The sequence below is a fragment of the Macrobrachium rosenbergii genome, chromosome 42 (genome assembly GCF_040412425.1).
Source record: "Macrobrachium rosenbergii isolate ZJJX-2024 chromosome 42, ASM4041242v1, whole genome shotgun sequence".
Classification (NCBI taxonomy): Eukaryota; Metazoa; Arthropoda; class Malacostraca; order Decapoda; family Palaemonidae; genus Macrobrachium; species Macrobrachium rosenbergii.
Window position 1 is genome coordinate 26,123,122 of NC_089782.1, and position 23,197 is coordinate 26,146,318.

At 37.9% G+C, this 23,197-nt stretch overlaps 2 protein-coding genes and 3 pseudogenes across 2 annotated transcripts; all 5 read left to right on the forward strand.

Annotated features, from left to right (window-relative positions):
• LOC136828091 (cuticle protein AM1159-like) overlaps positions 1-2,379 on the forward strand; it is a 2,425-nt pseudogene extending 46 nt beyond the window's left edge.
• A 3,841-nt stretch (positions 2,380-6,220) lies between these two features.
• Positions 6,221-8,240, forward strand: LOC136828090 (cuticle protein AM1199-like). The gene is made up of 3 exons (XM_067085829.1): positions 6,221-6,282; positions 7,044-7,270; positions 7,829-8,240. The coding sequence occupies exons 1-3, from the start codon at positions 6,274-6,276 to the stop codon at positions 7,995-7,997; spliced, it is 405 nt and encodes a 134-aa protein (XP_066941930.1). The 5' UTR covers positions 6,221-6,273; the 3' UTR covers positions 7,998-8,240.
• Positions 8,241-11,474: 3,234 nt separating this feature from the next.
• Positions 11,475-13,096, forward strand: LOC136827633 (cuticle protein AM1159-like; annotated as a pseudogene).
• Positions 13,097-16,203: 3,107 nt separating this feature from the next.
• LOC136828092 (cuticle protein AM1159-like) lies at positions 16,204-17,901 on the forward strand (annotated as a pseudogene).
• A 3,052-nt stretch (positions 17,902-20,953) lies between these two features.
• LOC136827767 (cuticle protein AM1159-like) lies at positions 20,954-22,604 on the forward strand. The gene is made up of 3 exons (XM_067085228.1): positions 20,954-21,027; positions 21,936-22,138; positions 22,445-22,604. The coding sequence occupies exons 1-3, from the start codon at positions 21,019-21,021 to the stop codon at positions 22,602-22,604; spliced, it is 372 nt and encodes a 123-aa protein (XP_066941329.1). The 5' UTR covers positions 20,954-21,018.
• The last annotated feature ends 593 nt before the right edge of the window (positions 22,605-23,197 follow it).

A 23,197-nucleotide genomic window follows, 5' to 3' on the forward strand; every position in this document is an offset into this window, starting at 1 on the left:
TATAAGGGAGCGGATCCTTCCACAAAGCAACAAGTCGTTCTTGGATCGCCTACCGAGCAACATGAAGTCCGTGAGTATTAGTCGAACGGGGAAGGCTCTCTCGAAGTGGAGTCTGTGAGCATTAGTCGAATGGGAGGAAGGAGATTTCATGAGGGAAACCCCGTGGTCTTAGAGATTTTATTAAGTGACTGCATTTGCCTTTCACATCACTGGGAAACGAAAGCAAGGGACGGCATTTCCTCGGTTGATTCATAAAAGGACTGAAGGCTTTTTTCTTTTTCCTTCAGTGGGTAGATTTTTTTTTTTTTTTTCGGTAAAAGCCGGTTTTTGGCTCAAGAGGTGATGAAGCTCATTTCATATTTTGCTCATCTTTATTTATAATAAATGTAGATTATTCACATACAACTTAGTTTGAGTTTACTCACGTATACCAGTAATTTACTGTGTTTCTCCTTCCCTCACTAGGTCTGTATCTTTCATTGCCTATTGGTGCAGGAAGTTTGCTTAAATATATATTTCCATTATGATCATTAAAGCCCGCCATTTTGACAGGGTATTCAAGCAAGTCGAACATTTTCTAATACTGAATTATTCGGAACTTTCGCAACTTTTGGAGAGTCTAATGGTCAATACATTATATTAAATTTCTTGAAGACCCAATACTTTTCCGCATTATGGTTGATATTATTATCAGACTTGGAATTAAAATTTATCTTGCGTTTTCATGGTTCACTAAACTTTATTCAGGATATTTTATGAGGAAAATGTATGTGTCGGCAAAGCTCACGGGGACATAACAACCAAGCCGACTTTCAATTCTGACACTTTTTCCTCATCAAGTCTCCGTTTTTAATCATTTATTGAGAAAAGTTGTTTTATTCAACTGTTTAGATGTCATAAATAGATAAATAAATGAATAAATTTCTAAAGTTATAAAATAATGAATAGAAGCCACCGAACAAAACATGTCTCATACCACAAGAAAACACCTGAAGAAAAGACTTGGAACTAATTCTGAAACCCCTGCTCGGTGCCCCTCGATACCCAGGTCATCCTTGCCTGCCTAGCCGCCGTGGCCGTAGCTGCCCCTCAGTTCGGGCAGCCCCAGCAGTTCATCCAGAACCCAGTGGCCATCTTGAGGGACGATCGTCAGGATCAGGGCAATGGCGAATTCTCTTACGTCTTCGAGGCTGACAATGGCATCAGCGAATCGAGGAGGGGATACATTGGCTCGTTAGGGCAGTCCAACATGGAGGGATCCTTCAGGTATGGAAAGGATGTCTTTTGTGTCCTTGTTGAATTATTCATGCATCCAGCTGTCTGTGCTTGCCTTTGTCTTGTAAATAGGATTCGTCTGTGATTTATGTTAGGAAAACAATTTATTCTTTGTGTTTCCAACTATGATATTGAAGATAGCTGTAGATCCTCAGCGCAGCTAACTTATTATCTTTACTTTCAAGACTGTTTTCTAAAAATAACGTAATTTTTTTTTTTAATTTAACCAATGAACCCAAGACGATTTCCCCGTTATCATAATGGTGAATGGGATAAAAGAGAGATGCTTAGTGCTTGATTCCACTCCTTCAAAACCAAATCTGAAAATCGAATGGTAAAGCTGTTATAGCATCATAAAGGACATCGTTTTCCTTTATATGGTAAAACAAGAAGAAATTTATGAAGATTTTTTCATTTTAGTTCTCTCTTCCCAATGTTTCACACTAAGGGAAAGTAGAATTTTTAATTTTACGTATACTCATGATATCACGCCTGTTCGATTTCGATACAGCACAACGACTGAAATTCGAATAATTGCCATTAAATGTAAGATAGATGAAGAAAATATAGAATAAGATGCATACAAGGTACAGGATGCCACCGAAACGCAAAGACCATCATTGAAAGTAGAAAAGTTGTCATTCTCAGAGAAACGAATCATTTTCCCTCCACAGGTCCCCTCTCCCCGACGGCTCCTTCGTCGAGGTCCGCTACGTCGCTGACGAAAACGGCTTCCGCGCCGAGTCGCCCCTTCATCCCCACCCCACCCACTCCCCGCCCACGCCATCGAGCAGATCCGCATCGCTGAGGAGCAGCGCGCCCGCGGGATTACTTTTGAATGATTAACTAAGCCCCGAAGACCGCCTCTATAATCCCTCGCTTGATCCCACGGACAGATTTCAAATGGAACCTCGACTCACGATTCTCAAGTTGATTTCTTCGTTCGTGTATTCTATGAATGCACGATTTATGCTGTATCTTCGTCTCCGAATTATTGTTTTTTATTCTGTTTTCTTCTGTGATTTTTTATTTTACATGTTGCCAATGAAGGGGAGTACCTGTATGGAAAACGTTTATAAATTGTAATAAAAATCACAAAAAATATTGATGTTTCTGTATTTTCCTCGTATCGTACTCATATTTTTCCTCTTGTTATTTGTAAGTGGTTTGACTTTTTATAAATCTCTTCAATTGTATTTCGACGAAACTTAGAGGCCTAGGTTATTAACGCTCTTCAGTATCAACAGATAAATGGCAGATCCCTTACATCTTCCATGAGTGGACAGAGCTCAAACTTTCTAATTTACTTGAGGATTATATATATATAATATAAATATACATTTATATATTATTCTTATACATACACACATACATATATATACATATAACTATAATATTCTTATATATATACATATATATATGTATGTATTTATGCATGTATGCATTTATACATGCGCGTGTGTAAGCAATTTTTTTTACTGTACATGTCTCATTACAAACCTTTCTCTCGGGTTTTGCTTGAATTTTAACATAAGCTTTAATTCCCCTTAGAATGATTGCAACATTTAACCAAATTTCCTGCAGTTTCCTCATACTTAGTCTGTCTGTCTTGTCTGTCACTGTGTGCGTCTCTTTTCAACCTAAACAGCTGTTCCAATTACGTTCACCTGTGAGTTCTGAACATCTTCACGAAAATAATATGACGACTTTTAAGCCGAACTAGTTTCATGTTACGTCAAGTATGAAAATGCGGGAAAAGAAACTACAATGTGGAATAAGGTATATTAAGAATAGGTGAGTGGGTGCCTACGAGAGAGAGAGAGAGAGAGAGAGAGAGAGAGAGAGAGAGAGAGAGAGAGAGAGAGAGAGAGAGAGAGAGAGAGAGAGAGAATTTCCTTAGGTTAAAGGCGATAGGAAACGGACGTGATTTGGAAAACCAAACTAAAATCATTTTAGATTATATATATATATATATATATATATATATATATATATATATATATATATATATATATATATATTATATATATTATTACAGTTTATATACATATATACAGTATATATATGTCGCATATTAGATAATATATATATAATATTATATATTATATATATATATATATATATATATATATATATATATATATATATATATATATATATATATATAATATATACACATATACGTATGCATGCATGTATGTATGTGCAAATAAAGGTATTAATGAGAACTGAACAGTTCACCACGGCAAAGATTGGGACGGGTACACCAGTTGTTTCTACTGACATAACTGGTGATGTGGGTGTAGTGATGAGGTAGTTACGTAACTGATTTTAGAATTTTTGATGACGATTAAGAAGCCTTTTAAATATAAGTGAAAAGATAAGGGTTATGTTGATGTAAAACTGAATCTCAGGCAAGGTTTTTTGTGTCTTTGTTGTTGAGCATTTGCATGGACAGAGTGACGAAAGAAGTCCGGGAAAAGAAAAGGTGTTGATGCAAGCTTCGGCTGGCAAATTTGAAGAGAAGCTGCAGACACCGGTGAGAGTTTGAAAGGTCGTTTGCGGAAAACTGAAAATGAATGTTACCAAGAGGCAGAACGACAGGGTAACAGATTTCAATATGGAGGCGGTTTGAATCGTGAATTATTTGGGAATAAATTTAACGGACGGTTGCCTGATAATTGCAGAGGCGAGTCACAGAATATTCGAAGCGAAAGAGGTAGGTGGAGATTTTCAAAATGTCTGGAAGGAAGGGAGAGTGTCTATGGAAGAACACTCGGGTATGCAAGAAAGGAGTTTGAATGTTGAATGCAAATGGAAGAAAAATGCAAAATTGGTGTTTGGAAGTAGTCCGATCACCGGAAGACAATGAAGGTCGATAAAGTTAAGGGTATCTTAGTTTAACCAGACCACTGAGCTGATTAACAGCTCTCCTAGGGCTGACCCGAAGGATTAGATTTATTTTACTTGGCTAAGAACCAACTGGTTACCTAGCAACGGGACCTACAGCTTATTGTTGAATCCTGAACCATATTATGACGATAAATGAACTTCTATCACCAGAAATAAATTCCTCTAATTCTTCATCTGCCGGTCGCAGAGTCGAACGCTGCGCCAACAGCGTGCTAACCGAGAGCTCTACCCACCCTCTCAATGAAGAACTATGAAGGTCGATAGCTTTATGAAAACTCAGTATACATATAATAGCATGCTTTGGAAGGAGCGAAAATTAGGAAACTGACAGAAGGAGAAGTATTAAAGCAAAATGGCTCAAATGTCCATGAAGGTACCTATTGATCAGTGGTGCAATTTGTACAGGGATAATTAAATGAAACTGTGGAAGCGTTCTGCGCAGGGTGTAAATTCTTAATTCAGGGTTGAAGTATAAACTTAGTACCGAATAGCGTTTTGTCTTTCTGCTTCACCATTCCCCTAACGGGAAATGGCTCAGTGGTGTTGATACAGAGCCTGGAATTCTCAAACTTCCGCTTTTCCAAACATCTGTTCGAACTGTTTTATGCTCCGAGGCGGTCTAAAAGAAATATTCTCAACTGAAGCCTGTGACCTCGAAATCAGGTTCACAATTACCCGAATTCCGACGCTAAACCGTCTGACCACAAGGAAAGATTCAGGTTGAAAATCTTTAACTGTGGGTCTGATATAAAGACCTAGAGCTTAAATAAAGAATTTCCTTGACATATTTTTTTACGGATGACAGGCCAATAAAAGTAAAGAACGTATCCAAATATCAGTCAACGTGATTTTGAAAATTTCACATAGCATGCATGAATCTATGAAAAGTTCGTGCAATCACGGTCAATAAAACTCCCACAAACACGCATGCGCGCCCACACATTCTATAAGCACACACACACATATATACTTACATATATATTATAAATATGTAATATATATATATATATATATATATATATATATATATATATATATATATATATATATTATATATATATAATGTATATATCGTATTGTGGTAATAACAAAATCAACATAAAATCAACATTATTTATGGAGACCGAAAGAAATAATGCAGCAATAATGTTAAGGAATTGCACTTTCACCACGAAAGCCGGGGACCACGAGTGCAGTCAACATGTCTAGATGACATACTACATCTCATCCAAGTTCACACGCTGCTGATGATGCTTCGGCGTTACTACGAAGCTGTGGAAGTTTATATGTACCATGAAATTAAAGTTATGCTGGAAAATTCACAGTGTAAGCCCTTAGAATTTGAAAATATTCTTTTAGAGAACAGATGTTTAAGTGGTGTTACGTAATCACTGGTAACTAATTTCAGAAGGAAATCAGTTACTAGACAGCAGGCAGATTCTTTTCAATGCATTCTTCAGTTGGCTCTTGAAAAGCACAAACTTTGCAGACTTCAGTAAAACCTAAATTAATGTGTACAAACGAGAGGCATACAACCCCCTTAAGGAACTCCCGAAGAAAAGTAAATATACGTAAGAATGATATACTGTCTTATTCGTCAATTTCACTGACACAACCATAACTTGACTCACTGTTTATAAAATAATTTCTTGTGACAAAATTCTTCACACCATAATAGTTCCTTTTCTCTTTCATGAAACATGCTTCATTTAGGTAAAGTTCTTCGAAAAGAAAAAAGAAAATTAAAGAAAGAAAGGTTCCTTTGTTGACAACTTCCGTTGCGTTTAGCGTTAGGTATGCAATGCTGCTCTGTGTGACATTTTTTTTAAATATCAACCTTACCGACACAATCCACACGTACACGCTTACTATGAAGCTATGAGAGAGAGAGAGAGAGAGAGAGAGAGAGAGAGAGAGAGAGAGAGAGAGAGAGAGAGAGAGAGAGACGTTTGACCTTGTGGGGTAACAGGCCTGGGCAAGGAGACAGTTTTTTTACAACCATTCCTTGGTGGGAATAGGGATGTATATAAGAGGGTGTCTTCTTCCACAGGGGACGAGTCCTTCCTGAGTAGTCACTCGAGCAACATGCAGTCTGTGAGTATTAGAAGGATCTAAGGAGCTCCTCAAGGAGGCTTTCGCCCTCTCGTTTGTACAGAGTGCCTTAGGTTTTATTCAAGCCTGTGACGTTTGTGTTTTTAAAGGGCCAGAGTGTAGTGAAAAACATTCGACCTATTTCTAGTAAATGATTTTATTTTGAAACTAATGATTAGTTATGGCGTAACACTAAAAAAATGGATCCATTAAAAGAATATTTTACAAATTCTATGAGGTTGTATGATGAATGCTGTAGCAAAATTTTTATTTCATGGGGCAAACTGCCTATAAAACTACATATTAAAAATTATCCCAATTTATTTTTATGTATTCAAAATTATTCCAATTTATTTCAGCCCGTCACTTAAGAAATATTTTGTTTATATTATCATCACTATACTATATAATAATATTTATAATTTTCTACAAAAAATACATTATTCCTTAGGATTTATTACTAGATTATTCACTTTGATTACTTTGATTAGGACATTCTGCGTAATTATGGTTCGTGAATTCATTAACCGCAGACGATAATGAAAACGTACGCGATATGAAGTATTCATGTTTAGCAGCGCAGGTACGGTAATACACCAATGCGCCAAAGAAAAGGAATTTTAATGTACCTTAACTACAACCAGAAAAGGAAAGAACTAATGACTTGAAGCCTTCAATATTCGAGGTAGCATCCCTAATCGCAAAGGATCGAAAATGAATCTTCACCATTATCTCTGTGGCTTAACGAATGTCTCCTGACTCAGGTCACCATCGTCTTGGCTTTCCTGGCCGCCGTGGCCGTAGCCGCCCCTCAGTTCGGGCAGCCCCAGCAGCAGTTCCTCCAGAACCCGGTGGCCATCTTGAGGGACGATCGTCAGGATCTGGGCAATGGCGAATTCTCTTACGTCTTCGAGGCCGACAACGGCATCAGCGAATCGAGGAGGGGATACGTTGGTGCCTTCGGTCAGTCAAACATGGAGGGATCCTACAGGTATGGAAGGGCGTAGGATCTTCATTGTGTTTTGAATAGGAATCCTTAGTAATTACGAGAAGGGAAAATGTCTGTTTTCTATTATACATTTCATTTATTTAGTCTAGAGAATGATTGATTCCCTGCAAAATTTATGTCTAAATTCTAAAGCTTTCCTCTATCAACTTGGTTCTATTTTAATATTTGAATGCGCTCAGATTCCTTGATGATTAATGGTAAAATATATCTGAATACAAAATATTAAAATTGATGTCTGAATGGAGATTTACTCTTTAAACATAACAAGGTAAGAATATTATACATTTTATTCCTTTTTTCATCCGTTTTCCCCACTTTGTAACTAAAAAAGAAATCAAATCTTTTCGAGTTCACTACGCACAAGATGACGGCTGAAATCTGAATGATTACCCGTTATTAATTATTGAATCGTCGTGAACAATAATGTTGGAAAATAAAAGTAAAATCGTGACGACTGGAGGAGAAAAACCCTCTAATTACCAGAAAAAAAAACTAAAAGCAATTAGTCAGAGTAACGATCATATATCCTTTCCCCAACAGGTTCCCTCTCCCCGACGGTTCCTTCGCTGAGGTCCGCTACGTCGCTGACGAAAACGGCTTCCGCGCTGAGTCCCCCTTCATCCCCACCCCCCACCCACTCCCCGCCCACGCCATCGAACAGATCCGCATCGCTGAGGAGCAGCGCGCCCGCGGGATTACTTTTGAATGATTACTAAGCCCTGATGACCGCCTCCATAATCCCTCGCTCGATTTCACGGCCAGATTTTAAATGGATCTCCGACTCACAATTCTGAAGTTGATTTCTTCATTCGTGTATTCTGTGAATACATGATTTACTCTGTATGCTGACCACCAAATTCTTGTTTTCCTGTTTGTGTTTCTTATCTGTTGCCAGTGAAGAGAAGTACCTGTACTGAAAGTGTGTGTAGAAAATAAAAAATCATTGTAATGATTACTCTTTTTAATTTCCCATCGAATTCTATTTTTTTTTTTATTTTGAGGTTACTATGGAGTTTTATTCCCAAGCCTAATAAGTCTGGGAATGTTATAATAATCCGTGCTGTTCTTCAAGTTTTAGCTTGTAAAGGATTGTTATGGAATGGAACGGAAATGAACATAAAATTTAGGCCAAAGGCCAAGCGTTGGAACCTACGAGTTCATTCAGCGCTGAAAGGGACATTCAGAGCAAAAAAGTCTTAAAGGTGTAACGGGACGAAAACCTCGCCGTTGCACTATCAAACAATTATCAGGAGACGGTGGAAAGAAAGATAAAGAATATTAAAGGAAGCACGTACAAGAATGAGCGGGGATGCAGCTAGAGGCTGAAGGAACGCTGCAAAGAATCTTAAGTAATGCCTACAGTGCATCAAGTGAGGTGCACTGGCGGCACTATCGCCCCTTATCCCTACGGGGATGATTGGTATGATACACCTTTTCATTGTTTATATAGATCACACCGTGCCCAAGTGGTTATGAAACCCATTTCACAACACCGGGAGGGCTTGGGGCTCCATTCTCAGGGGATGTAAAGTTACTATAGATACAGTCTGCTAAATCGTATTATTTCTTTGCATATATATATATATACTGTATATATATCACAAATTATGTCAACGAACGTTAGTTGACTCTGGAGGATCGCAACCAAGGGAGCAGATGAAAATGGGCTCTGCAACATCACCCCAAACGAATTGCTAGAAATTAGAAAGTGACTTGTGAAAAGATATACCATAATTAATCTTTTGTACAAAAGGACATGTGAAAAAGAATGTACCAATTTAGGCTAAGTATTTCTGTGGACGATATCAAGAATGATAGCGACCTTCTCAAAACCGTATGAAATGTGATGCTCTCTATCTCAGAGATTATCAAACTCAAGCGCACAGTGAAATACAATCAAAAGGGTCAGGAATTTTCACATATAAATGAGATTTAGGTCACAGCATTAATCTGAGCACCTAGCAGTGGTAAAGGAATGGCATGGAAGGGAATGGAATATAGTTTCGGCCAAAGGCCAAGCACTGGAACCTATGAGGTCATTCAGCGCTGGAAAGGAAACTGAGAGTAGGTAGGTTTGAAAGGTGTAACAGGAGGAAAACTTCGCAGTTCACTATGAAATAATTGTTAGGAGAGGGTGGATAGCAAGATGGAAGCAAGATATCAATGGAGGTACAGAAAAAGGAACGAAAGGGGTTGCAGCTAGGGGCCGAAGGGACGCTGCAAAGAACCTAAGTAACCCCCTACGGAGGCACTGCTAAAGGAAGAGCCTGGAATCCGCCACCAATAATCCAGGCAACAGTGTGAACATAACAGGAAAACGCGAGAAGCAAGATTCTACTGATGATATCATTCCCAGACCTATCCTAGAGCAATTCTTCAGCAATCAAACAACCCAGGAAGAAACGAATGCGTCCCAGGTGCATGCTAAAGTGAGTTTAATAAGCTGTCACCTTAATTCCATTACAGTACCAACTGCCTCCCTCTTGGCGAAATAATCCGACCTCACTAGCGGATCGGGGGGTGGGGAGGGGGGCACCTGGGCATGTGGCCCCCATGAAAAATAAAAAAAATAATAATATTGAAGATTTAAATAATAACATAAATAAGAACTATAAAAATGGAAAAAAATAAAAAACCGATTAAATAAATAATATACACATATACTGTATATTACAGATATATACTGTATATATATATTTATATGAAAATTGGTGCCCCCCAATGAAATTTTTCTGGATCCGCTAGTGTCCTGCCTGACTCCATCACTCAGTTATTTTACCATATGGTTTTCCTACGTTAATTGTATTTCCGTGGGCATTACGTTTGTGTAAATTTATAACACTGGTCATCTATCCTTACAATTTATTATTAACTTACTTTTTTGGGGGGAACAGGGTTAGGTTAACGTATTTTCATTCGAGAATATGTTTTACCTTTGTATCAGTTTTATTTTGAACTTTCTAGTATTTATAACGATGGTTCATTTTTGTCTTTAGGGCTCTGATGATAGAAAGTTTATTGAATGCTAAACACTGACAATTTTTATCACTTCTAGCGTTTGTCTTCTTACGGAAACTCGGTTTTTCTCAGAATAAATCGAAAGATTTTATATATATATATATATATATATATATATATATATATATATATATTATATATATATATATATATATTAGATAGATAGATATATATATATATATATCACAATAGATAGATAGATAGATAGATAGATAGATAGATATACAGATACACTCATACAATTATATATACATTTATATATATTACATATATATATACATATATACATATATATATATATATATATTATTGTATTATATATATATAGACAGATGGTTTATATAATGAAACAAAAAACCATCGCATCTACAGCCTTATACATATTCATATTACTATATTTTATAAGACAGGATGGTTTAGAAATGAAAGAATAAACCATCGCATCTATGTATGTATATAGAGCAATATGAACTATATTTTATATATATATATATATATATATATATATATATATATATATAGAGAGAGAGAGAGAGAGAGAGAGAGAGAGAGAGAGAGAGAGAGAGAGAGAGAGAGAGATATTACTGAGTGAAAGAAATAATTTCAGTAAAGACTTTAGAATCTTACAACAACGAAGACTCTTTCAGGAATAATGAAAATGATGCACTTCATCTTAAGGAAGTAGAGGTAATAATGATAGTTCTTTAGTGAACGCGTGTCAGTTATGAAACGAAATTGCATCTTGTTTTTTTTATGTTACATAGTTTCTCCTGACTAGTGTTCACGTCATTTGCCAGTTCTATGCCTGTTAGTTTTTTTTCTGAAACACACGGCATAAAATTCTCTAAAAAAAAAAAAAAAAAAAAAAACGGGCTGTTGTGAGTACTTTTGGTGCTGAGTTCTTCATCAAAATGACCCCGCTTTCCCCTACGAATTTTTTCTTTTCATTGCACAGAGAGAGAGAGAGAGAGAGAGAGAGAGAGAGAGAGAGAGAGAGAGAGAGAGAGAGAGAGAGAGAGAGAGAGAGAGAGAGAGGTGTTTGACCTTGTGTGGGACCGGCCTGGACAAGGCGAATATTGTCTTTTTGTATCATTACCTCGGTCGCCCCGAGGATGTACAGTATATAAGAAGGTGTCTTCTTCCACAGGGAACGAGTCCTTCCTGAACGTTCACTCAAGCAACCATGAAGTCTGTGAGTATGAGAGGATCTGAGGAGTTCCTCAAGGAGGCTTTATTTCCAGATCTTAGGAGTTACCTGTTTCGTCTAAGTAGGAGCCTGATGAAACATTTTTATTCTGTGAATATTATTAGGATGATGATTTAACATTTCAAGGCATTTATGTCAAGAAACCTATTATAGTTGAATGTTATTGGGCCTTAAATTAGACAAGCCCCAGTTACTTTGAAAAAAGTTATAAATTATTCATCAGCTGGAATTCTTTCACATCACTTGAAGTGCTGGTCGATAAATACATATTCTTTGCTTTGTTACAGTAATCATTCATCGAGAATGTCTCCCCCTGTTCATTCATAAATAGATACTGAGATTTATTGCCAGACCTTTGAATGGGATGGGATACTCCTCGCTTCACAGACCACTTATTTATTTAATCAATTCTATCGTGTGATTCAACCCGTATCTTCAAAGGTATCATTTTCTTTCAAATTTATATTATCATCTGAATCTTAAGACATATTCAGTGTCAACTTAATACAAAATATTTGTGTAAGTATAAGCAAATACACACGAATATAGGTATTTTTAATTACTGACAGGTGTGTCTTCAAGCAAAAACGGTAGAAAGGGAAAAATATTATGCCTTTGTTAAGAAATCATTAATGTTTAGTGAGTTCATGAGATTCGATATTTCATTGTTGATGGTCAACAATTATTTCGAATTCTTAGTCACAAAAATAAAAAGGCCAGTAGAGACTGAAGTCAAGTTTTCTCATATCACTCAGGTCATATATTTTCTAACGCTGTTTTTAACGAGAACCTCCTGACGCAGGTCATCTTCGCCTGCCTCGCCGCCCTGGCCGTTGCCGCCCCTCAGTTCGGACAGCCGAACCAAGCGGTCATCCTGAGGGACGACCGTCAGGATTTGGGCAATGGCGCTTTCGTTTACGAATTCGAGGCCGACAACGGCATCAGTGAATCCAGGAGGGGATTTTCAGGGTCCCAGGGGCAGAGCAACATGGAGGGATCCTTCAGGTATGGAAAGGACGTTGGATTTTCCCTCCTCTCTCTCTCTCTCTCCTTGTTCTTCACCATTATGTCTGTTCATTTTTAAGGATGGTTATATGATAAATATCGAACAATCATGTAAAATCGTATTCAAAGAAAATATTGCTTTCCATGTTGCAAAAAGAAGGAAAGTTATTTTTTCCCAGTTATTGCTCCATTGCAATGTATCAGACAAAACTGTTGTACTTCATTCTGCTCAGTTAACCACACAATTCTTCAATTTACCTAATCCACTTTCTCTCGAAATCCTTTCCCCAACAGGTTCCCTCTTCCCGACGGATCCTTCGCTGAGGTCCGCTACGTCGCTGACGAAAACGGCTTCCGGCTGAGTCCCCCTTCATCCCCACCCCCCACCCACTCCCCGCCCACGCCATCGAGCAGATCCGCATCGCTGAGGAGCAGCGCGCCCGCGGGATTACTTTTGAATGATTTACTAAGCCCTCATGACCGCCTCTACGATCCCTCAGTTGTTTCCTGTTTATATTTTGATACGTTGCCAATGAAGGGAAGTACCTGTGCTGAAAATGTACATAAATAATAAAAAAAAAATTAAATATATTGAACGTTTTAGTACTCCATTGAATTTTGAGTTTGTTTTTTGAGGTTACTGTTGTGTTTGTTATTGAAAGTCTTATTCCTAAGACTAATAAGACTGGTCAAGTGGTCATGACACCCATTTCACCGCCCCGAGGGGCTGGGTTCGATTTCCAGGCAGTGCAAAGGATTATGGATGCTGTCTTCTAATTCTTATTGTGCTTTTTTTTTATATAAATATTGAGTTATGTAAATGAACGTTAGCCGAGTGTAGTGGGTATCAACCAAGTTTGAAAGTGGACATGGTAACATAACTCCGAATGGTTTGCTGGAAATTTGAAAATGACTGGAGGAAAGGAGTAATTAATCTTTTGTACAATGGGTTTTGTGACAAAGAATGTACGGATTATATACAGGCTTAGTATTTCGGTGGACAATAGCAAGAATGCTAACGATCGTCTCAAATGCGACAACAAATCTCATTTCTCGCTCTCCTGAACCTACCGGGGCTTCGTTCATCGTTGTATATTCGAACAAGAAAGTAGATATCGTTAATTTTCACGAAAAGTCTTTCAAGAATTGTAATGAAATTCATGACGGGCTGTTCTCTATCGCAAAGATCATCTCAACACAAGAGCACAGAGAGATGCAATCAAAGAGGTCACGAATGCTCATAAGTCAGTGAGAGCTGGGTCACAGCATTAATTCGACCACCTGGCTCTGCTAAAGGACGACTCTGGAATCCACCATCCAGTCAATAATGTGAACATAACAGGAAAACGCTAGAAGCTAGATTCTACTGGTGGTACTATTCCCAGACCTATTCCAAAGGAAGTTTTCAGCAATCAAACTTCCAAGAAAGAGCTGAATGCGGTTGAGTCTTCATTCCCTAGCTATAGAATTTTAACAGACGAGGGATGGGACATCTTCCTGAAGAGGAGAGACTATTTACTTGTGGACAAAAGCAAACCGAAAAGCATGTCATTGCAGAATGGCCGGAGACACTTTACTTACGAAACCGGTTTGGTTTTTAGTGTTCGCAACTTGTTTCACGAAATTTCAGATTATAATGTAGTAGGTAAAACGTACTAGAACTGAATCGAATTGAATATAGAATTTAGGCCAGGGGCCAAGCACTGGGACCTGAGGCCATTCAGCGCCGAAACGGAAATTGACAGTAAAAGGTTTGAAAGGTGTAACAGGAGGAAAACCTCTCAGTTGCACTCAACTGTTAGGAGAGGGTGGAAAGCAAGATGGAAGAAAGAGAATATGAAAGGAGGTACAGTAAAAGGAACGAAAGGGGTTGCAGCTAGTGGCCGAAGGGACGCTGCAAAGAACCTTAAGTGATGCCTACAGTGAACCGCATGAGGTGCACTGACGGCACTAACCCCCTACGGTGAATATGTACTATAGAAAGATGTCGCGCACTGCGATGACAGTTCGTGTAGTACATAGTGGTCATAGACTTCATATGTGTGTGTCTGTATACTTTATTAACTATGTCACTGATCGTTGAGTTTGTTTTGTTTTTTCTGGAGTCCTTCCCAGTTTTGCAAAGTCGTTAGTGTCGCATTTTTATATTAACTGGACCAAAAACTGATCTTTTGTAAGATATGAAAACGTTGAAATGTTTAATCTTTCGTAATTACGGAAGTATTATAATTTTGTGGTGCAGAAATCTTTCTGTCTGTCTATCTGTCCATCCCCATACCGTTTTTCGCAGGATCAAAAACCTACCTCCTGGCGATAATCCTACCCGTCACCACCATTCAGTTTTATTCTAGCATATGGTTTCCATACGGCAATTATATTTCAGTGGACCATACATTAGCTTCATATTTCATTATTAACTTACCTTTTTGGGGGACGGGGCTGGTTTATGTATTTTCATTTGGGAATATGTTATACCTTATCAATTTCATCTTGAAATTTATATATGTTCTTTTAACGCCAGTTATTTTTATATTTTTGGCTGTGATGATGGAGAACGTTTTTGAAAGCTAAGCATTAAACATCTGTATCACTCTTGTAGTGTTTGTCTTCCTACTGAAACTCGTTTTTTCTCAAAATAAGTCGATGAATGGTATATCTATCTATTTATCAAGTCTATGGATTGTTCCCTTCCTACCACCCACCAATCTTACTTAAAAAAAAAAAGGATAGGTTCTAGCAACTTCACACAAAAAGATTTGCTAAGCACACACACACACACACACACATATATATATATATATATATATATATATATATAAATATATATATATATAATGCATATATATATACATATATATATATATATATATATATATATATATATATATATATATATATATATATATATATATATATATATATAATACAATCGTGCAAAGAATAATTACGTAAAAGAATATATGCTTCGTAATGCTTGCAGGTGAAAGGTTGAATACTTTTAAAGCCAAGACAGAAAGGGATCGAGAGAGAACTTCCCATAGTCCAATGTGAATACAGAGTGAATGAAATATTGTATAGGAAGTCTTAAGAATAGAGGAACCACGAGTAAGCTCCTTCCAAATAAAAGTAAATGATACACTATATATAAGTTTCAAGGAAGTCGACGGAATGCTGATGGTTCTTTGGATAGATATTAACTTCGGTGATGTACCCTTTTTTTACTGTTTATGTGATGTAATTGCATTTTGTATTTTCCTACTATCACTAATTTTGTAGGACTTGTGTTTGCACGTCATTTGCCAATTCTAAGGACCTTAGTTTCTTTTGTAAAATACATATGACCTAAACTTCTTGGGGGAAATTAAAAAAAAAAAAATGGAAGTGTGAAGCACTTTTAACTGGTGATGTTTTTACTGTTTAAAATTGCATTTTTTTATTTTCCTACTATCCTAATTTCGAGGACGAATGCCAATTCTAAGGACCTTTTTCTTTTGCATATGACTAAACTTCAGAAATTAGAAAGAAAAATGGTAGTGAGAGAGAGTTCTTCATCAAAATGAGACAGAGAGAGATTGAGAGAGAGAGAGAGAGAGAGAGAGAGAGAGAGGTGCATGACCTTGTGTGGGACCGGCCTGGACAAGGAGAATATTGTATTTTTTTGTACCATTACCTCGGTCGCCCCGTCTCGTCCATGCAAGTGGGAAAAGGGATGTATATAAGAGGGTGTCTTCTTCCACAGGGAACGAGTCCTTCCTGAACGTTCACTCAAGCAACATGAAGTCTGTGAGTATGATAAGGATCAGAGGAGTTCCTCAAGGAGGCTTTATTTCCAGGTCTTAGGAGTTACCTGTTTCGTCTAAGCAGGAGCCTGATGAAACACTTTTATTCTGTGAATATTATTAGGAGATGATGATTTAACATTTCAAAGCATTTATGTCAAGAAACCTGTTATAGTTGAATGTTATTGGGCCTTAAATTAGACAAGCCCCAGTTACTTTGAAAAAAGTTATAAATTATTCATCAGCTGGAATTCTTTCACATCACTTGAAGTGCTGGTCGATAAATACATATTCTGTGCTTTGTTACAGTAATCATTCATCGAGAATGTCTCCACCTGCTCATTCATAAATAGATACTGAGATTTATTGCCAGATCTTTGAATGGGATGGGATACTCTTTGCTTCACTGACCACTCATTTATCTAATCAGTTCTATCGTGTGATTCGACCCGTATCTTCGAAGGTATCATTTTCTATTATATTTATATTATCATCTGAATCTTAAGACTTATTCAGTGTCGACTTAATACAAAATATTTGTGCGTATAGGCAAATACACACGAATATCGGTATACTTAATTACTGACAGGTGTGTCTTCAAGCAAAAAGGGAAAAATATTGTACATTTGTAAAGAAATCATTAAGTTTGCAGCTCAAACGAAAAAATGTTTAGTGAGTTCATGAGATTCGATATTTCTTTGTTGATGGTAACATAATCATTTCGAATCCTCAAGTAACAAAAAAGCCCAGTAGAAGAACTGAAGTCAAATTTTCTCATATCACTCAGGTCATATATTTTCTAACGCTGTTTTTAACGAGAACCTCCTGACGCAGGTCATCTTCGCCTGCCTCGCCGCCCTGGCCGTTGCCGCCCCTCAGTTCGGACAGCCGAACCAAGCGGTCATCCTGAGGGACGACCGTCAGGATTTGGGCAATGGCGCTTTCGTTTACGAATTCGAGGCCGACAACGGCATCAGTGAATCCAGGAGGGGATTTTCAGGGTCCCAGGGGCAGACCAATATGGAGGGATCCTTCAGGTATGGAAAGGACGTTGGATTCCCCCCCCCCTCTCTCTCTCTCTCTCTCCTTGTTCTTCACCATTATGTCTGTTCATTTTCAAGGATGGTTATATGATAAATTTCGAACAATGGTTATGGTAATCGTATTCAAAGAAAATACTGCTTTCCATGTTGCAAAAAAAGAAAGTTATTTTTTCAGTTATTGCTCCGTTGCAATGTATCAGATAAAACTGTTGTGTTCAATCTACTCAGTTAACCACACAATTCTTCAATTTACCTAAAACCAATTTCTCTCAATCCTTTTCCCCAACAGGTTCCCTCTCCCCGACGGATCCTCCGCTGAGTCCGCTACGTCGCTGACGAAAACGGCTTCGGGCTGAGTCCCCCCTTCATCCCCACCCCCACCCACTCCTGCCCACGCCATCGAGCAGATCCGCATCGCTGAGGAGCAGCGCGCCCGCGGGATTACTTTTGAATGATTTACTAAGCCCTCATGACCGCCTCTACGATCCCTCAGTTGTTTCCTGTTTATATTTTGATACGTTGCCAATGAAGGGAAGTACCTGTGCTGAAAATGTACATAAATAATAAAAAAAAAAATTAAAATATATTGAACGTTTTAGTACTCCCATTGAATTTGAGTTTGTTTTTATAGTCACTGTTGTGTTTGTGGAAAATCTTATTCCCAAGACTACAAGACTGGTCAAAGAGTGGTCATGACACTATTTCACCGCCCCGAGGGGCTGGGTTCGATTTCAGGCAGTGCAAGGATTATGGGTCTGTCTTCTAACTCTTATTGCGCCTTTTTTTACATAAATATTGAATTATGTAAATGAACGTTAGCTGAGTGTAGTGGGTCTCAACCAAGCTTGAAAGTGGACATGACAACAGAACCCCGAATGGTTTGCTGGAAATTTGAAAATGACTGGAGGAAAGAATTAAATCTTTTATACAAGGGTCTTGTGACAAAGAATGTATGAATTATATACAGGCTTAGTATTTCGGATACAATATCAAGAATGCTAATGATCGTCTCAAGTGCGGCAACAAATCTCATTTCTCGCTGTCCTGAACCTACCGGGGCTTCGTTCATCGTTGTATATTTGAACAAGAAAGTAGATATCGTTAATTTTCACGAAAAGTCTTTCAAGAATTGTAATGAAATTCATGACGGGCTGTTCTCTATCGCGAAGATCATCTCAACACAAGAGCACAGAGAGATGCAATCAAAGAGGTCACGAATGCTCATAAGTCAGTGAGAGCTGGGTCACAGCATTAATTCGACCACCTGGCTCTGCTCAAGGACGACTCTGGAATCCACCATCCAGTCAATAACGTGAACATAACAGGAAAACGCTAGAAGCTAGTTTCTACTGGTGGTATTATTCCCAGACCTATTCCAAAGGAAGTTTTCAGCAATCAAACTTCCAAGAAAGAGCCGAATGCGGTTGAGTGCTCATTCCCTAGCTATAGAAATTGGATGTTGGAACAGACGAGGAATGGCCATACTTCCTGTAGAGGAGAGACTATTTACTTGTGGACAAAAGCAAACGAAAAGCACGTCATTGCAGAATGCCGAGACACTTTACCTACGAAACCGGTTTTTGGTTTTTAGTTTTCGCAACATGTTTCACGAAATTTCATATTATAATGCAGTAGGTAAAACGTACTAAACTGAATCGAAATGAATATAGAATTTAGGCCAGGGGGCCAAACACTGGGACCTGAGGCCATTCAGCGCCGAAACGAAATTGACAGTAAAAGGTTTTGAAATGGTAACAGGGAGGAAAACCTCTCAGTGCACTATGACTCAACTGTTAGAAGGGGTGGAAAGCAAGATGGAAGAAAGAGAATATGAAAGGAGGTACAGTAAAAGGAACGAAAGGGGTTGCAGCTAGTGGCCGAAGGGACGCTGCAAAGAACCGTAAGTGATGCCTACAGTGAACCGCATGAGGTGCACTGACGGCACTAACCCCCTACGGTGAAAATGTACTATAGAAAGATGTCGCGCACTGCGATGACAGTTCGAGTTAGTACATAGTGGTCATAGACTTCACATGTGTGTCTGTATATTTTATTAACTATGTTACTGATCGTGGAGTTTGTTTTCCTATTTTCTGGAGTCCTTCCCAGCTTTACAAAGTCGTTTTGTGTCGCATTTTTTATATTAACTGGACCAAAAACTGATCTTTTGTAAGATATGAAAACGTTGAAATGTTTAATCTTTCGTAATTACGGAAGTAATGTAATTTTGTGGTGAAGGAACCTTTCTGTCCGTCTATCTGTCCATCCCTATACCGTTTTTCGCAGGATCAAAACCCTAACTCCTGGCGATAATCCTACCCGTCACCACCATTCAGTTTGATTCTAGCATATGGTTTCCCTATGGTAATTGTATTTCAGTGGGCCATATATTAGCTCTCATATTTTATTTCATTATTACCTTTGGGGGGGACGGGGCTGGTTTATGTATTTTCATTTAGAATATGTTATACCTTATCAATTTCATTTTGAAATTTATATATGCTTCTTTTAACGGCGGTTATTTTTATATTTTTGGCTGTGATGATGGAGAATGTTTTTGAAAGCTAAGCATTAAAAATCTGTATCACTCTTGTAGTGTTTGTCTTCCTACTGAAACTCGTTTTTTTCTCACAGTAAGTCGATGAAAGGTATATCTATCTATTTGCCAAGTCTATGGATTGTTCCCATCCTACCACCCACCAGTCTACCCTGCTTAAAAAAAAAGATAGGTCTGCAAACTTCACACCAAAAGATTTGCAAGTTCTACACAACACACACACACACACACACACATATATATATATATATATAAATATACAAATATATATATATATATAATGTATATATATATATATATATATATATATATATATATATATAATCGTGCAAGAAATAATTACGTAAAAGGATATATATATTCATGTCGTGCAAAGAATAATTAGGTAAAAGAATATATGCTTTCAATGCAAGAGGAAGGGGAGAATAGAGAGCCAAGACAGAAAGGATCGAGAGAAAGGCAATCCCATAGTCCTAATGTGAATAAAGAGCTGAACGAAATATTGTATAGAAAGTCTTAAGAATATAGAAACCACAAGTAACTTCCTTCCGAAAAAATTTTTAATGATGCACTGTACATGTTTTAAGGAAGTCGACGAAATGCTGATGGTTCTTTGGACAGATATTAACTTCGGTGATGTACCCTTTTTTACTGTTTATGTGATGTAATTGCATTTCGAATTTTCCTACTACCATTAATTTTGTCCGACTTGTGTTTGCACGTCATTTGGCAATTCTAAGGATGTTAGTTTCTTTTGAAAAATACATATGACCTAAACTTCTTGGGAGAAATAAAAAAAAAAATTTAAATGGTAGTGTGAGTACTTTTGCTGCTGAGTTCTTCATTAAAATGACTCCCCCATCCCGTGAGAATGCTCTTTTCTTTTCATTGCACAGAGAGAGAGAGAGAGAGAGAGAGAGAGAGAGAGAGAGAGAGAGAGAGAGAGAGAGAGAGAGAGAGAGAGAGAGAGAGGTGTTGACCTTGAATGGGACCGGCCTGGACAAGGAGAATATTGTATTTTTTTGTACCATTACCTGGTCGTCTCCTGGGATGTAGGATGTATATAAGAGGGTGTCTTCTTCCAAGGGAACGAGTCCTTCCTGAACGTTCACTCAAGCAACATGAAGTCTGTGAGTATGAGAAGGATCTGAGGAGTTCCTCAAGGCTTTATTTCGTTTACCAAATGATCTTCCCGGGTCTTAGGAGTTACCTGTTTCGTCTAAGCAGCAGCCTGATAAACACACTTTTATTCTGTGAATCTTATTAGTATGATTATTTAACATTTAAAAGCATTTATGGCAAGAAACCAATTGTAGTTGAATGTTATTAGGTCATAAATTTCGACGACATATGTTATTCCATTAGACAAGCCCCAATTACTTTGAAAAAAGTTATAAATTATTCATCAGCTGGAATACTTTCACATCACTTGAAGTGCTAGTCGATGAACACATATACTGTGCTTGGTTATAGTAATCATGCATCGAGAATGCATCCACCTGCTCATTCATAAACAGATACTCACTGAGGTTTATTGCCAAATCTTTCAGTGGAAATCGGATATTTAGCTAAATTATAAGTTCCGCTTCGCCGACCACTAATCTATTTAATCAATTCTATCGCGTTATTCAGCTATTATCTTCTCCGTCGGTATAAAAACGTGTTGAATTTATATTCCATCGGAATGTTAAGACAAATTTAGAAGCAATTTAATGTCCATATTTGTGTGTATATACATAAACACACACGAAAGGCAGTATACTAAATTACTGGAATGTTTTTCAAGAAAGTAAAAAAAATAGTGTATTTATAAGGAAATCATTAAGTTTGCAGCTCAAACGGAAAAAAGGTATAGTGATCTTGAGATTCGAAATTCCATTGTTGATGGTAACATAATTATTTCGAATTCTATGCTACAAAAAAAAAAAAAAAAAAAAAAATCCATAAGTTTAGGAGCTGAAGTATCTCCATGGCGGGTGAATGTCACTCAAGTCATGTATCGCTTAACGCTATTTTTAACGAGAACCTCCTGACGCAGGTCATCTTCGCCTGCCTCGCCGCCCTGGCCGTTGCCGCCCCTCAGTTCGGACAGCCGAACCAAGCGGTCATCCTGAGGGACGAACGTCAGGATTTGGGCAATGGCGCTTTCGTTTACGAATTCGAGGCCGACAACGGCATCAGTGAATCCAGGAGAGGATTCCCAGGGTCCCAGGGGCAGAGCAATATGGAAGGATCCTTCAGGTAAGGGAAGGACGTTGCATTCTCTCTCTCTCTCTCTCTCTCTCTCTCTCTCTCTCTCTCCTTGTTCGTTTCACCTTTATCTCTGTTTCATCGTTATGATCTTCATTTTAAATATTCGAACAATCATGTAAAACTATTCAAAGAAAAACACTGTTTTTCAATGCTGCAAAAAGAAAAAGCGATTTTTTCAGTTATTGCTTCATTGCAATGTACAGAATAAAACTGTTGTGTTGTATTCTACTCACTTTACCAAGCAATTCTTCAGTTTTCCTAATCCACTTTCTCTCGAAATCCTTTCCCCAACAGGTTCCCTCTCCCCGACGGATCCCTCGCTGAGGTCCGCTACGTCGCTGACGAAAACGGCTTCCGCGCTGAGTCCCCCTTCATCCCCACCCCCCCTCCCCGCCCGCGCCATCGAGCAGATCCCGCATCGCTGAGGAGCAGCGCGCCGCGGGATTACTTTTGAATGATTTACTAAGCCCTCACGACCGCCTCTACGATCCTCGCTTGTTTCCTGTTTTATTTTTTGATACGTTGCCAGTGAGGGAAGCACCTGTACTGAAAATGTATATAAATAATAAAAAAAAAATAATAATATAATTATTGAAAGTTTTAGTACCCCATTGAATTTTGCGTTTGTTTTTTGAGGTTGCTGCTGTGTTCGTTATTGAAAGTCGTATTCCCCAAGACTAGCCTAAAATCATTATTATTATTATTATTATTCAGAAGATGAACCTATTCATTTCCAGGCAGTAAGCCCACAGGATTTATGGATGCTGTCTTCAAGCTTCTTATTGTGAATATTTTGTTCATTATTGAATTATGTAAAATGAACGTTAGGTCAGAAATACGGTCTCAACCAATTGAAAGTGGACTTATTTAAAACAAAAATTAAATGGTTTGCTGGATAAAAATATATTAAAATGCATGGAGAATAGTATTATGATAGTAATGCATTGCATCTTGTGACAAAGAATTGCGAATTATATGAAGGCTTAGTATTTCGATGGACAATCAAGAATGCTAATGATCGTCTCAAGTGGCCAACAAATCTCATTT

Excerpts from the sequence above, each read along its gene's own strand:
- LOC136828090 (XM_067085829.1), top strand. Across the intron at positions 7,271-7,828 it reads AACATGGAGGGATCCTACAG|GTTCCCTCTCCCCGACGGTT; the intron begins GTATGGAAGGGC and ends TTTCCCCAACAG.
- LOC136827767 (XM_067085228.1), top strand. Across the intron at positions 22,139-22,444 it reads AATATGGAAGGATCCTTCAG|GTTCCCTCTCCCCGACGGAT; the intron begins GTAAGGGAAGGA and ends TTTCCCCAACAG.